Genomic DNA, 15,238 nt, shown 5'->3' on the forward strand with positions numbered 1-15,238 from the left:
GTACTTTCTCCCTAAAATGGATCTGCCCTATTAATGCTCTGTGGTCACAGCTTCAGCCTGTTTATTCTGTGCCTCTACTTGACAGTTGCCACTTAAAAAAAGGAGGGGGGCATAGCTCTCACCCATAATCTTATTTGGTACATTGAATACACGTGAAATCCCGCAGGACTAGAAGGGGCAAACAAAAAATCCATTCTAAAGACTGATTTTAGGGAAACCTCTATGTGGAGGGTAATGCAGTTATTCATTATTCTAAGGCATAGAAAATAAAATAAAAATAAAACACCATTGCTTTGACCTATTTTGAGTTTCTCTAAACAATTTGAAATTAATTTAATTACGAGTTTTATCATTAGTTTTAAAATAACGTCTTTTCAAACATAGTCTCTCTTTGGTAATAACTTACAGAGTAGTGCATATTTAATTTTATACTTAAAAGTCTGCTTAATCTGAATATCTGCATGATATTTGCCTTGGAAAAGAGAGCCCTGGTGTTAATGGTGTTAACGGTGTCAAAATTCTTCCTGGATACAAATTTCGCTGTGGTTACTGTCTCACTAAAGGAAATTGGAAGCAATCCAATTTTTTTTGTACTTTTTATAATAATTGAAAGAACACATAAAGGAAAAAAATCATTGGAGTTTAGAGATGATTGAACTAAAATACATGAATATCATAGATTGCAAAATTTGCCTCTCTGTGAGGAGGGTTGGGAGGAAGGGAGAAGGAGGAAGAGAGAGAGAGAGACAGAAACTCAGGTTACACAATGCATGGTAATGGGAAAACTTCAGAGAACCATGTGTGGGCTGTCAGCGATGGTGTTCAGCAGTGAATAAAATTGCATTTTGTCATCTCAATGAGAAGCAATCAAAAGTTAGAACAAAGACTTAAAAGTAAATTTAGACCAAGAAACCTTAATTTCTGTAATTTAAGCAATTTACTTTTGCTTTCTCATTCTTAAAATTTAATGAACTTCAAATTTGAAGAATCATTCCGTCCTGTTTAATCTCAGTGGAGGCATTTGACTGTTGTCTAGCTCCTGGGTTAAGCTGCAGGAAATTCACTTAAATAAATATTTGGTAAGAATACCTGGGTGGTTCAGTCAGTTAAGTGCCTGCCTTAGGCCCAGGTCAAGGGGATCCTGGGATCCCTGCTCCACAGGGAGTGAGCCTGCTTCTCCTTCTGCCTTCTGCTCCCCCTGCTTGTATATGCTCTCTCTTTCTCACTCTGACAAATAAATAAAGTCTTTAGAAAAAATTAAATGGTTGGTAAATTTGCAAACTGGTTTTTAACAACAGGTTCATATAAAAGTCAGGAGTAGAGCATTTAGAAGTATTTATATATTTTCTCTACTGGGAATCTGATGCAGTAGATATCAGATGAGATCTGGATGGAGCTCAAAAATCAATGTTTTTTAAAAAATTCTTTGACCGATTTTGTCAGCCACTAGGTAAGAGATTATGGAAATATTTCTGAAAATCAGCCTTTCTTTACTTAGATATCTGTCTTACATTTGTACCTTTGTATATTAGTTTCCTAGGGCTGCTATAATGAAGTACCACAAACTTGGTGTCTTAAAACAACAGAAATTTATCTTCTCGTAACTTTGGAAGCCAGAAGTCTGAAATCGAGTTGTCAACATGCTGTACTCCTCCTGGAATGTCTAGGAGAGAGTCCCTGCCTCTTCCAGCTGACGGTGCTGGTTAGCATTCCTTCCCTTGTGTCTGTGTCAGACCTCCGTGTCCATCTTCACATTGCCCTCGCTGCTTCTGTCTTTCTGACATCTCCCTCTTCCATCTTCTACAGACACCACCCAGTGCAGATACCCTCCCCATCTCAAGATCATTAACTTAATCACATTTCCAGTCTGTCTTTTTGCTAGACACAGAAATGTTTATAGGTTCCAGGGATTAGGACCTGGACATCATCTGAGTGTCCATTACTTAGCCTGCCACAATTGTTTATCACCTCACTGCGTATAATACGTATGGGTCACTGTGGTCTTTGAAGGTTGATTTATCCCTAGCTGTCAGTCCATGGTCACTGGGATCTGACAGCCTTTCATGACAATGTTTGCCTACAGACTTTGCTCTCTTGGAGCTAGGTCGAATAACCCCTCATATAGCCAGGGATAAATTATTTTCCTGAGCTATAGTCTACATCTCCAGTTTCAGCCATTTATATGGCAGATAGCTTTAGTTGTAAGTGGACTAAGACTATAGGATCAGTGGCGAGAGCGAAGTCAAGATGGCGGAGAAGTGGCAGGCTGAGACTACTTCAGGTAGCAGGAGATCAGCTAGATAGCTTATCTAAAGATTGCAAACACCTACAAATCCAACAGGAGATCGAAGAGAAGAACAGCAATTCTAGAAACAGAAAATCAACCACTTTCTGAAAGGTAGGACTGGCGGAGAAGTGAATCCAAAGTGATGGGAAGATAGACCGCGGGGGGAGGGGTCGGTTCCCAGCAAGCCGCGGAGCAACGTAGCACAAAATCAGGACTTTTAAAAGTCTGTTCCGCTGAGGGACATCGCTCCAGAGGCTAAATCGGGGTGAAGCCCACGTGGGGTCTGCGTGGCCTCAGGTCCCGCAGGGTCACAGAAGGATCGGGGGTGACTGAGTATCGCAGAGCTTGCAGGTATTAGAACGGGGAAGCCGGCTACAGAGACAGAGCCGAGGAGTGAGCTCTCAGCTCGGGCTTACCTTGAACCCGTCACAGGCTTGGTGAGCTCGGAGCACAGTCAGAGGCCAGGGTGACGGGAGTAATTGGGCGCTGTTCTCTGAGGGCGCACTGAGGAGTGGGGCCCGGGCTCTCGGTTCCTCTGGGCCGGAGACTGGGAGGCCGCCATCTTCATTCCTGTCCTCCAGAACTCTACGGAAAGCCCTAAGGGAACAAAAGCTCCCGAAAGCAAACCCGAGCGGATTACTCAGCCCGGCCACGAGGGCAGAATTCGAGAGATAAGTGACACCATAAGACGAAACAACATTAGAATAATTGGGATTTCAGAAGAAGAAGAAAGAGAGAGGGGAGCAGAAGGTATACTGGAGAGAATTATTGGAGAGAATTTCCCCAATATGGCAAAGGGAACAAGCATCAAAATCCAGGAGGTTCAGAGAACCCCCCTCAAAATCAATAAGAATAGGTTCACACCCCGTCACCTAATAGTCAAATTTACAAGTCTTAGTGACAAAGAGAAAATCCTGAAAGCAGCCCGGGAAAAGAAGTCTGTAACATACAATGGTAAAAATATTAGATTGGCAGCAGACTTATCCACAGAGACCTGGCAGGCCAGAAAGAGCTGGCATGATATATTCAGAGCAATAAACGAGAAAAACATGCAGCCAAGAATACTATATCCAGCTAGGCTATCATTGAAAATAGAAGGAGAGATTAAAAGCTTCCAGGACAAACAAAAACTGAAAGAATTTGCAAATACCAAACCAGCTCTACAGGAAATATTGAAAGAGGTCCTCTAAGCAAAGAGAGAGCCTAAAAGTAGTACATCAGAAAGGAACAGACACAATATACAATAACAGTCACCTTGCAGGCAATACAATGGCACTAAATTCATATCTCTCAATAGTTACCCTGAATGTTAATGGGCTAAATGCCCCAATCAAAAGACACAGGGTATCAGAATGGCTAAAAAAACAAAACCCATCTATATGTTGCCTACAAGAAACTCATTTTAAACCCGAAGACACCTCCAGATTTAAAGGGAGGGGGTGGAAAACAATTTACCGTGCTAATGGACATCAGAAGAAAGCAGGAGTGGCAATCCTTATATCAGATCAATAAGATTTTAAGCCAAAGACTATAATAAGAGATGAGGAAGGACACTATATCATACTCAAAGGATCTGTCCAACAAGAAGATCTAACAATTTTAAATATCTATGCCCCTAACATGGGAGCAGCCAACTATATAAACCAATTAATAACAAAATCAAAGAAACACATCAACAATAATACAATAATAGTAGGGGACTTTAACACTCCCCTCACTGAAATGGACAGATCATCCAAGCAAAAGATCAACAAGGAAATCAAGGCCTTAAATGACACACTGGACCAGATGGACATCACAGATATATTCAGAACATTTCATCCCAAAGCAACAGAATACACATTCTTCTCTAGTGCACATGGAACATTCTCCAGAATAGATCACATCCTCGGTCCTAAATCAGGTCTCAACCGGTATCAAAAGTTTGGGATCATTCCCTGCGTATTTTCAGACCACAATGCTCTGAAGCTAAGACTCAATCACAAGAGGAAATTTGGAAAGAACCCAAATACATGGAGACTAAACAGCATCCTTCTAAAGAATGAATGGGTCAACCAGGAAATTAAAGAAGAATTGAAAAAATTCATGGAAACAAATGATAGTGAAAACACAACAGTTCAAAATCTGTGGGACACAACAAAGGCAGTCCTGAGAGGAAAATATATAGCAATACAAGCCTTTCTCAAGAAACAAGAAAGGTCTCAGGTACACAACCTAACCCTACACCTAAAGGAGCTGGAGAAAGAACAAGAAAGAAACCCTAAACCCAGCAGGAGAAGAGAAATCATAAAGATCAGAGCAGAAATCAGTGAAATAGAAACAAACAAAAAAATAAAACAAACAAAAAAAAAAACAATAGAACAAATCAACGAAACTAGGAGCTGGTTCTTTGAAAGAATTAATAAGATTGATAACCCCCTGGCCAGACTTATCAAAAAGAAAAGAGAAAGGACCCAAATAAATAAAATCATGAATGAAAGAGGAGAGATCACAACTAACACCAAAGAAATAACAGACAATTATAAGAACATACTATGAGCAGCTCTACACCAACAAATTTGACAATCTGGAAGAAATGGATGCATTCCTAGAGACATATAAACTACCACAACTGAACCAGGAAGAAATAGAAAGCCTGAACAGACCCATAACCAGTAAGGAGATTGAAACAGTCATCAAAAATCTCCAAACAAACAAAAGCCCAGGGCCAGATGGCTTCCCACGGGAATTCTACCAGACATTTAAAGAAGAACTAATTCCTATTCTCCTGAAACTGTTCCAGAAAATAGAAATGGAAGGAAAACTTCCAAACTCATTTTATGAGGCCAGCATCACCTTGATCCCCAAACCAGACAAGGAGCCCATCAAAAAAGAGAACTACAGACCAATATCCTTGATGAACACAGATGCAAAAATTCTCACCAAAATACTAGCCAATAGGATTCAACAGTACATTAACAGGATTATTCACCACAACCAAGTGGGATTTATTCCAGGGCTGCAAGGTTGGTTCAATATCCGCAAATCAATCGATGTGATACAACACATTAATAAAAGAAAGAACAAGAACCATATGATACTCTCAATACATGCTTAAAAAGCATTTGACAAAGTACAGCATCCCTTCCTGATCAAAACTCTTCAAAGTGTAGGGATAGAGAGCATATACCTCAATATTATCAAAGCCATCTGTGAAAAACCCACCGCAAATATCATTCTCAATGGAGAAAAACTGAAAGCTTTTCCGCTAAGGTCAGGAACACCACAGGGATGTCCGTTATCACCACTGCTATTCAACATAGTACTAGAAGTCCTAGCCTCAGCAATTAGACAACAAAAGTAAATTAAAGCATCCAAATGGGCAAAGAAGAAGTCAAACTATTACTCTTCGCAGATGATATGATACTATATGTGGAAAACCCAAAAGACTCCACTCCAATACTGCTAGAACTTGTACAGGAATTCAGTAAAGTGTCAGGATATAAAATCAATGCACAGAAATCAGTTGCATTTCTCTACACCAACAACAAGACAAAAGAAAGAGAAATTAAGGAGTCAATCCCATTTATAATTTCACCCAAAACTATAAGATACCTAGCATTAAACCTAACCAAAGGGGCTAAGAATCTATACACAGAAAACTATAAGTACTCATGAAAGAGATTGAGGAAGACACAAAGAAATGGGAAAATGTTCCATGCTCCTGGATCTGAAGAAAAAATATTATGAAAATGTCTATGCTACCTAAAGCAATCTACACATTTAATGCAATTCCTATCAAAGTACCATCCATTTTTTTCAAAGAAATGGAACAAATAATCCTAAAATTTATATGGAACCAGAAAAGACCTCGAATAGCCAAAGGAATATTGAAAAAGAAAGCCAAAGTTGGTGGCATCACAATTCCGGACTTCAAGCTCTATTACAAAGCTGTCATCATCAAGACAGCATGGTACTGGCACAAAAACAGACACATAGATCAATGGAACAGAATAGAGAGCCCAAAAATAGACCCTCAACTCTGTGGTCAACTAATCTTCGACAAAGCAGGAAAGAATGTCCAATGGAAAAAAGACAACCTCTTCAATAAATGGTGTTGGGAAAATTGGACAGCCACATGCAGAAAAATGAAATTGGATCATTTCCTTACGCCACACATGAAAATAGACTCAAAATGGATGAAAGACTTCAATGTGAGAAAGGAATCCATCAAAATCCTTGAGGAGAACACAGGCAGCAACCTCTTCGACCTCATCTGCAGCAACATCTTCCTAGGAACATCGCCAAAGGCAAGGGAAGCAAGGGCAAAATGAACTATTGGGATTTTATCAAGATCAAAAGCTTTTGCACAGCCAAGGAAACAGTTAACAAAACCAAAAGACAACTGACAGAATGGGAGAAGATATTTGCAAACGACATATCAGATAAAAGACTAGTGTTCAAAATCTATAAAGAATTTATCAAACTCAACACCCAAGAACAAATAATCCAATCAAGAAATGGGCAGAAGACATGAACAGACATTTCTGCAAAGAAGACATCCAGATGGCCAACAGACACATGAAAAAGTGCTCCATATCACTTGGCATCAGGGAAATACAAATCAAAACCACAATGAGATATCACCTCACACCAGTCAGAATGGCTAAAATTAACAAGTCAGGGAATGACAGATGCTGGCGAGGATGTGGAGAAAGGGGAACCCCCCTCCAGTGTTGGTGGGAATGCAAGCTGGTGCAACCACTCTGGAAAACAGCATGGAGTTTCCTCAAAATGTTGAAAATAGAACTACCCTATGACCCAGCGATTGCACTGCTGGGTATTTACCCTAAAGATACATACGTAGTGATCCGAAGGGGCACATGCAGTGGAATGTTTATAGCAGCAATGTCTACAATAGCCAAACTATGGAAAGAACCTAGATGTCCATCAACAGATGAATGGATAAAGAAGAAGTGGTATATATACACAATGGAATACTATGCAGCCATCAAAAGAAATGAAATCTTGCCATTTGCGACTACGTGGATGGAACTAGAGGGTATCATGATTAGCAAAATAAGTCAATCAGAGAAAGACAACTATCATATGATCTCCCTGATATGAGGGAGAGGAGGGGGTCAAGGGGTGTTAAGGGGGTAGGAGAAGAGTAAATGAAACAAGATGGGATTGGGAGGGAGACAAACCGTAAGTGACTCTTAATCTCACAAAACAAACTGAGGGTTGATGGGGGGAGGATGGTTGGGGGGGTAGGGTTATGGACATTGGGGAGGGTATGTGCTATGGTGAGTGCTGTGAAGTGTGTAAACCTGGCGATTCACAGACCTGTACCCCTGGGGATAAAAATATATGTTTATAAAAAAATAAAATTATAAACAAACAAAAAGACTATAGGATCAGTGGCAAACCAGTCATGGTCACCAACAAAGGCATTCCAAGCTTGCGTCCTAGCAACAGTGACTTTTGTTGAAAGCTCATCCTTTAGAATATTACAGTGACCACCATTATTGAATGTATTCTGAGAGAGGCCTTGTTACCTTTTCACATGGGTCTTGACAAGCCAGGCACTTACGGTACTATAAAGTTTGGTCTTAGGAGGAGAGAATGTAGTTAGTTTTAGTTAGTTGATAAAGAGAATATAGTTAGTTGAATGAATTTAGTCAATTGATTTCTGAGAAATGTGATTTCTGAGTCAGAGTTTGTGGAAAATAACTATTGGACCTTGAAAGAAATTAATTACACTGGATTTCATTTTCTTTGATCTATATAAGGAAGAATTTGTGTGATGATCTCTAAGGCCCCTGTCAGCTCTGAAATCTCATTTTGTTGTTTCTTGAGTGGAAATTTGAGAGTTTTACAAATCATCCCCAAAACATTATTACTAAAAGACTTATCCTTATGCCATTAGTAGACAGATACAAGTATGACTTTGACTTGGAACTTTCTCGATTGTGTGATAGGAATATAATAGTATTTGGATGAAATAGTTGATAGAAAAATTCTGCTAGTCCCAGGATTTTGACTTGGCTATATTTTATATTACTGTAAATCACTTTTATGTAGGCTTTATGTATAGTGCTTCCACACTCAAAAAATTACATACTTCACACTGATACAGTTTACTAAGATTGAGAATACATTCCCACTTTTAGGTCTTCATGCCTTAGTTCTTTTTTACTGAGTTTGTGGTGCTTTGGAAACATCCAGGTGTGTCTGACATGTGGATCTAATGTTCACGAGAGGAGAATAGTTGAGAAGCAAGGAGGAGAGTTTTAAGTGCCTGTGTCCCTGAGGCCAGCTCCATTCATGTTTTTATGATTTGGCTGCATAAACTGTTAGGTGCCCCTTATGCATAAGATAGCTAGAGTTAGGTATTTGTATTTGAAATACTAAAGAAACCTTAACTAATACAGGGGGTATAAATGTGGAAAAGGCAGAATAGGATTGTTCAAGAGTTTCAGTGTTTCTTTTTTAGGTACAACAGAGAGGCAGTGGGACAAAAAAGTTGAAGATATTAATAATAAAACTTTTCGATGTGATAGAGCGTGGACGAGAATGAAAGGGATGACTGTGGGCTTAAAGACGAATCAGTTCTTAACTAAGCTGAGTGGGTAGAAGGATAGGAAATTGTGATGAAGGATATATAAGTCTTAGTTGCATTTCCAAAACCCATTTTCCTTTTTTTTTTTTTTTTTTAAAGAAAAACAGTGTGTTTTTATAAAGCACCAGAAAGATTCAAGAAAATCCCTTTGTAATTTTGCAATTGAAAACGATAAGGATAACATCTACTTTTTAGATTTGTCATGTTATAATATATACATTGGGAGAGGATTACAATATGGCAAGTTTGTCGAATTTTACAGAATACTTTATAAAAGATTTTTATTGCATGATATGCGTCTGAACAAGAATTTTCTATTTTGGAACTCAGTACCTTGTTAAGCAAAATATTCTCATGGGCAAAAAAAAATTGAAAAACTTGTTCTAGGACAGAATGGAATGTATTAGAAAATATTTAGATGCTTAGCTATCACCATCAAGTATATCTACTTTATGAATACATTTTTAAAATTTTACTACATCATTAAATTATTCTAGGTAATTTTGAGTATGGTAGTATATAAAGAACCTTTAATGATCTGTCTCTTTTCAATTGCAGTTTCTCACTTAACTGTTACTTGTGGGTTTAAAATGCTCATACAAGTCGTGGAACCCATTAAAAAGACATTTATCCAGCAAGAGTCTCCTGAGGCTTGTTAGACATCTGCTCTCCCTGCACTTCTAAATAAGTGCAGCCTCATGAGACATTTAAACAATAGGTTGTTGTAGTTCTTCAGTAAATCTGAGTTCCTCAAAAAGAACATTTAATTTACAGCATGGTCTTTGTGCCTCAGTTTACCCCCCCTTTTTTTTTTTAAGATTTTTATTTATTTGTCAGAGAAAGAGAATACACACAAGCAGGCAGAGAGGGAGGCAGAGAGAGAAGAGGAAGCAGACCCCCTGCCGAGCAAGGAGCCCGATGTGGGACTCGATCCCAGGACCCCAGGATCATGACCTGAGCTGAAGGCAGCGGCTTAACCAACTGAGCCACCCAGGCATCCCAGTTTACCCCTTATTTTAATTTGATGTTCTATCAGTTTTTGTATTTGAGGATACATTTTACCATGTCCTGTTAATTATGAAATGCCTCCTAATTTTTATTAGTTTCATAATTATCTGGTATTTAAACTTACTATTGTAGAGGCGCCTGGGTTAAACTTACTATTGTAGCCACCCTGCAGAATTCCCACAGAGTTTGTGAAAATACTGGCTAAGGGTACATGAATTAAATCTTAAGTAATATAAAATCTGTAACCTAAATATATTTGTACTGAATCTTTGGTGACTTGAGTTGCTCCAAGTCCTCCTTTGAAGGAAAACATTCCAACATCATAACGTTAAGGTGCACATATCCTTTTCTTCAGTATGTGTTGTGTTGGTTTTATAGCTTAGAGATACGTTTGTGTTTTCTTTTACATCTTACCCAAAATTAAGAAAGCACAGATGTGGAATAGCATTTTCTTGGGTGGTTGTCATAGTGGAACAACTTGATTACAAGGATCTTATCTTATCTGGGAGAATCAGAATCAGGCTGACTGTCATTATCGTTACCAAAGCTCTAAAGAAGTTTTCTGTCTTCCCCCTCCACCGCTTCAAGCCTACCAGGGTAACACTCACTAATGTAAAGCACAGTTATGAAGTTAGACTGATAAAAACTGCATAAGTCATTGGTATAGAAACTCTGAAATTATTCTGAGACGGTTTTCCATACCCTAGGTTCAGTCCCTCTCACATGTATCTTGTTCATTAAAATGTTATGTAAACAGTTAAATTTATTACATCAGTGAAAAAAGTTGGCATACTTCAGTATCCAAACTAGTGAAACTATAAGACCATATTTTGAATAAGAAAAATAGAGTACACGGTTTAATTTTAATCATTTCCTAATATTTTACTGTGGTAAAATGTAACACAGGATTGTGTGTCTTACTTATAAATGCCATTTTTTACTTTGTGCAAAATCTCTTTCACAAAATGCTGTTTACCCTATGCTTATTTGCTTCACCTGTATATTCCTTATCTTTCAGAGCCAACAGGGTGACTAACAAGGGGCTTAGGAATTGCTTGCTAACTCAGTCAAGCCTTTTGGCTTTGGTCATTTGCTGAATTAAAAATATTGAACAGAGGGGCACCTGGGTGGCTTAGTGGGTTAAAGTCTCGGCCTTTGGCTTGGGTCATGATCTCAGGGCTTTGGGATCAAGCCCCACATCATGCTCTCTGCTCAGTGGGGAGCCTACTTCCCCCTCTCTCTCTGCCTGCCTCTCTGCCTACTTGTGATCTCTCTCTCTGTCAAATAAATAAAATCTTAAAAAAAATAAATAAAAATATTGAACAGAATGAAAAGAATAATTCCATCTTGTTTTCTCTCTTTACAGGCTCTGTACAACTCTATTAAGAATGAGAAGCTAGAATGGGCAGTGTGAGTATGCTGGCTGTCAGCATTTTAATAAATGATTTACTTGTTCTTTTCTTACTGTCTTTCTTTATGCTTTAGAGGTGATCTTAGAGAAGGATTAAATATGCATGGCTGGTTCTCATTTCACACCAGTGTCTAACATTGTATAAAACCTTAAGTAAACCCTGAGTATCCCATGTCTTTTTCTGTTTGCTTTTTGTCTAGTTGCCTTGCCTAGAGACAATTATCTTTTTGTATGTACCCTTTTAAAAAATAGCATTCAAAAAGAAAAGCTAATAAAATCACCTATAATCCAGAATCTAATACAAATGATTTTGGTACCATCTACTTGTTTTAATTCCCTCTTGCCTATCGCCGTAGATCAAGGTTTTCCAATCTTGTATCCAATGACCCTAATTATACTAAGATACTGAAAAACTTGAGAAATGATAGATTAAAAAAGCTAAAAACATATTTTTTAACTGCAAAACTTTCAGGAGTTTGTACAATGCCAATATCCAAGAGAGGAATCAAATTTGCAATGTTTTCTGAACCTTTTCAACAGTATAATGTAGTGTGTTTCAAGGTACATACTTTGGGAGATACTATTACATATAAATTATATCTAACCCTATGTAGACCAACAGTAGTACTCTTGCTGAACTTTCACTGATCTTTCTTTCACTGCAGCAGTTAGGAATTTAACTTAAAAATATTATTAACTAAAGTTATCCATAAATTAGGTCAAAATAATTTTTTTAAATAGAACTACATGTGAATTTTATTTTTGGTTTCCACTGATATTAAGCATTCATAAATATTTTTCTACCATGTGACCTTTCATAGCAGTCTGCATGAACTTAGGTTTATAGAATCAGAACTTAGGGGATAAATCTTATTCTTTCATATGTACATTGGAAAGAAGTGGTTTAGCAATTGACTGCATATATCTTACATATAACAGGCTAGAATGAATTTTTTTAAAAAGTACTATTAAACTGTTTCTAGTAACTGTTAGCTCATATGGTACTGTTTTAAATTAGGGATTCAGAGTTTAATTTGGAACTAATATTTACAAGTATATGTGATGTGTCTATATTTATATACATCATGAGACTCAAAGTATATCATTTTAAGGAAAGCTTGTTAAGATAATAAGAATTCATGGCCTACCCAAAGTAATCACTTTTGGACTTCTCTCTCATGAATGAAAGTGGGTTTCCTAGAAAAATTTCATCAATAATATACTTAGAATCTTGCTAAAATATTAAAGGCATATCCTGACCTAAGTAGAATAACTTCTATAGTGAAATTTAATAAAAAATGAAGTATAAATACATTCATACTAAGGGAGAGAATATTTTTCTTTTATAAAGTTATTTTAAAAACCAAATAAATGTACCCATGAGGATATGTTTTGTAAATCCAAATTCTTGATATATTACAATTTGTTGCAGTAGGTTTTATGTATATTATACATAATGGCAATTTGGTGTAAGAAAGTATCTTTTTCTTAATGTCAGTATAGTTAACATAGAATGTTATATTAGTTTCAGGTGTACAATATAGTGATTCAGCAATTCTGTATTACCCAGTGCTCATCATGATAAGTGTAGTCTTAATCCCCTCCACCTATTTCACCCATTCCCCCAACTCACCTCCCCTATGTGAACTACCAGTTTGTCCTCTGTAGTTTAGTCTGGGTTTTGGCTCTTTTTTCCTTTGTTCATTTGTTTTATTTCTTAAATTCCATACATGAGTGAAAGCATATGGTATTTTACTTTCTTTGACTGCCTTTTTTCACTCAGCATTGTAGTTGAGTAGTTCCATCCATGTCATCACAAGAGGAAGACTTTATTTGTTTTTTATGTCTGAGGATTATATACACCACATCTTCTTTATCTTTCATCTATCGATGGATGCTGGGGCTGCTTCCTTATCTTGGCTATTGTAAATAATGGTGCAATAAACATAGGAATGCACATATCTTTTTGATTTAGTGTTTTTTGTATTCTTTGGGTAAATACCCAGTAGTAGAATTAGTAGATCATATGGTAATTCTGTATTTAATTTTTTGAGGAACCGCCATACCATTCTCCACAGTGACTGCACCAGTTTGCATTTCCACCAGCAGTGCACAAGGCTTCTTTTATCTCCACAACCTCTCTGAAATTTCTCAGTTTTTTATTTTAGCCATTCTGACAGGTGTGAGGTGATATCTCATTGCAGTTTTGATTTGCGTTTCCCTGATGATAGGAAGGTGTCTTGTCTTGAGCCCAACCATGGATGAGCATGGAAGTTTACCCAAGAACTGAATTCTTCTGTGTGTCTCTTGTCAGTCTAGAGAGCATTGTGTTCAGGAGCCCAAAATCCAGAATCAGGAAGATTTGGGTTTGAATTCCAACTCTTCCATGTACTAGCTGGGTCACTGGTCATGCCTCTTTGCCTCAGTTTCCTCTTTTATATGGGGAGCGATTGTTGAATCTCTTATAATCCTCAGGATGACACTATAAAATGTTCTAAAACACTAAACATAAAGCAGTAGTGAAAGCCATATCTACAGCAGTGAAAGGCATGAGAGGAGTCAAAGATAAGGTAGAGGCCAAAACCTAAATAAGTAGGGAAATTCTGGTGTTGCTACTAGAAATAAAGAGTATATGACAAAGTTCAGACAGATGATAAAGGCTAAATGGAGTGGGAAGGTCCTGTAGGAAAGTGAAAATGTTGAATTGAAACTTGGGAAAGAGGTCAGAGCTATATAAATACTTGGGAAAATATTTTACAGATATGGCAGATGAAGTTTTAAGAATGAGTAAAGATTGCTGAGAAAAGGACCTTAGTGAAAGAAAACAATTCTAAGTGCTATCTGTGAGAAGTACCAACATTAATAAATAATGGGACAAAAATGAGTTAGAGAAAATATGATTGGAGAGGCACAAGAAAAACTGGCTGAGCACAGTGTTCTATATAATTATATACATGTACATATTCATTTATCAAGGAAAAGTCTTATATTCTTTATCTGCAGAATCATATAAATTGATATACAGCTGAATTTTCTAAAGTGTGTTCTAAGGAACATTAGTTTTAGTAGCTGTTAAAAGGTACTTTATGATCAAAACAGGGCTGAGTAACCCCGTTTTTTTAACTGGATTATTTGTTTTTTGGGTGTGAGTTTTATAAATTCTTAATATATTTTAGAGACTAGCTGTTTATTAGAAATGTCTGTTGCAAATATCTTGCCCATTCTATAGGGTTTTACTTAGTTTTCTTGGTTGTTTCTTTGCTATGCTGAAGCTTTTTGTTTTGATGTAGTCCCCATAGATTATATTTGCTTTTGTCACGTCAGGAGACATATCTAGGCAGATGTTGCTATAGCCAGTGTCAGAGAAATTACTACCTATGTTCTCTTCTAGGGTTTTTATGGAATCAGATCTCACATTTAACTCTTAATCCATTTTGAATTTATTTCTGTGTATGGGTTAGAAAAGTGGTCTAGTTTCATTCTTTCACACATTGCTGTCAAGTTTTCTCAACACCATTTGTTGAAGAGGCTGTCTTTTTTTCAAAAACATCATGCTTTGTTGAAGATTCATTGATCATATGATTGTGGGCTTATTTCTGGGACTTTATTCTATTGCGTTGTTCTATGTGTCTGTTTTTGTGCCAGTGCCATACTGTTTTGATCACTACAGTTTTGTAATATAACCCGAAGTCCAGAATTGTGAGGCCTCCTGCTTTGCTTTGCTTTGCTTTTTTAAGGTTGCTTTGGCTATCTGGAGTCTTTTGTGGTTCCATACAAATTTTAAGATCACTGTAGTTCTATGAAAAATGCTTTTGGTATTTTGATGGAATTGCATTAAATGTATAATTTGCTTTGGATAGTATAGGCATTTTAACAACATCAGTTCTTCCGATCCAATGGAAGAGAGCATGGATTCTCTTTCTGTTTCTTT

General features: G+C 37.3%; 1 protein-coding gene across 4 annotated transcripts in view; it reads left to right on the forward strand.

The window, feature by feature from the left end:
* Positions 1 to 15,238, forward strand: part of PSD3 (pleckstrin and Sec7 domain containing 3) — a 601,036-nt gene that overhangs the window by 399,065 nt on the left and 186,733 nt on the right. For all 4 annotated transcript variants that reach the window (XM_032838061.1, XM_032838062.1, XM_032838063.1 and 1 more), the window contains one exon: positions 11,263 to 11,306. In XM_032838061.1, the coding sequence (XP_032693952.1) occupies positions 11,263 to 11,306 (44 nt within the window). The remainder of the gene's footprint in view (positions 1 to 11,262; positions 11,307 to 15,238) is intronic.

This window comes from Lontra canadensis, unplaced genomic scaffold (assembly GCF_010015895.1).
Source record: "Lontra canadensis isolate GAN:19392208 unplaced genomic scaffold, GSC_riverotter_1.0 scaffold101, whole genome shotgun sequence".
NCBI lineage: Eukaryota > Metazoa > Chordata > Mammalia > Carnivora > Mustelidae > Lontra > Lontra canadensis.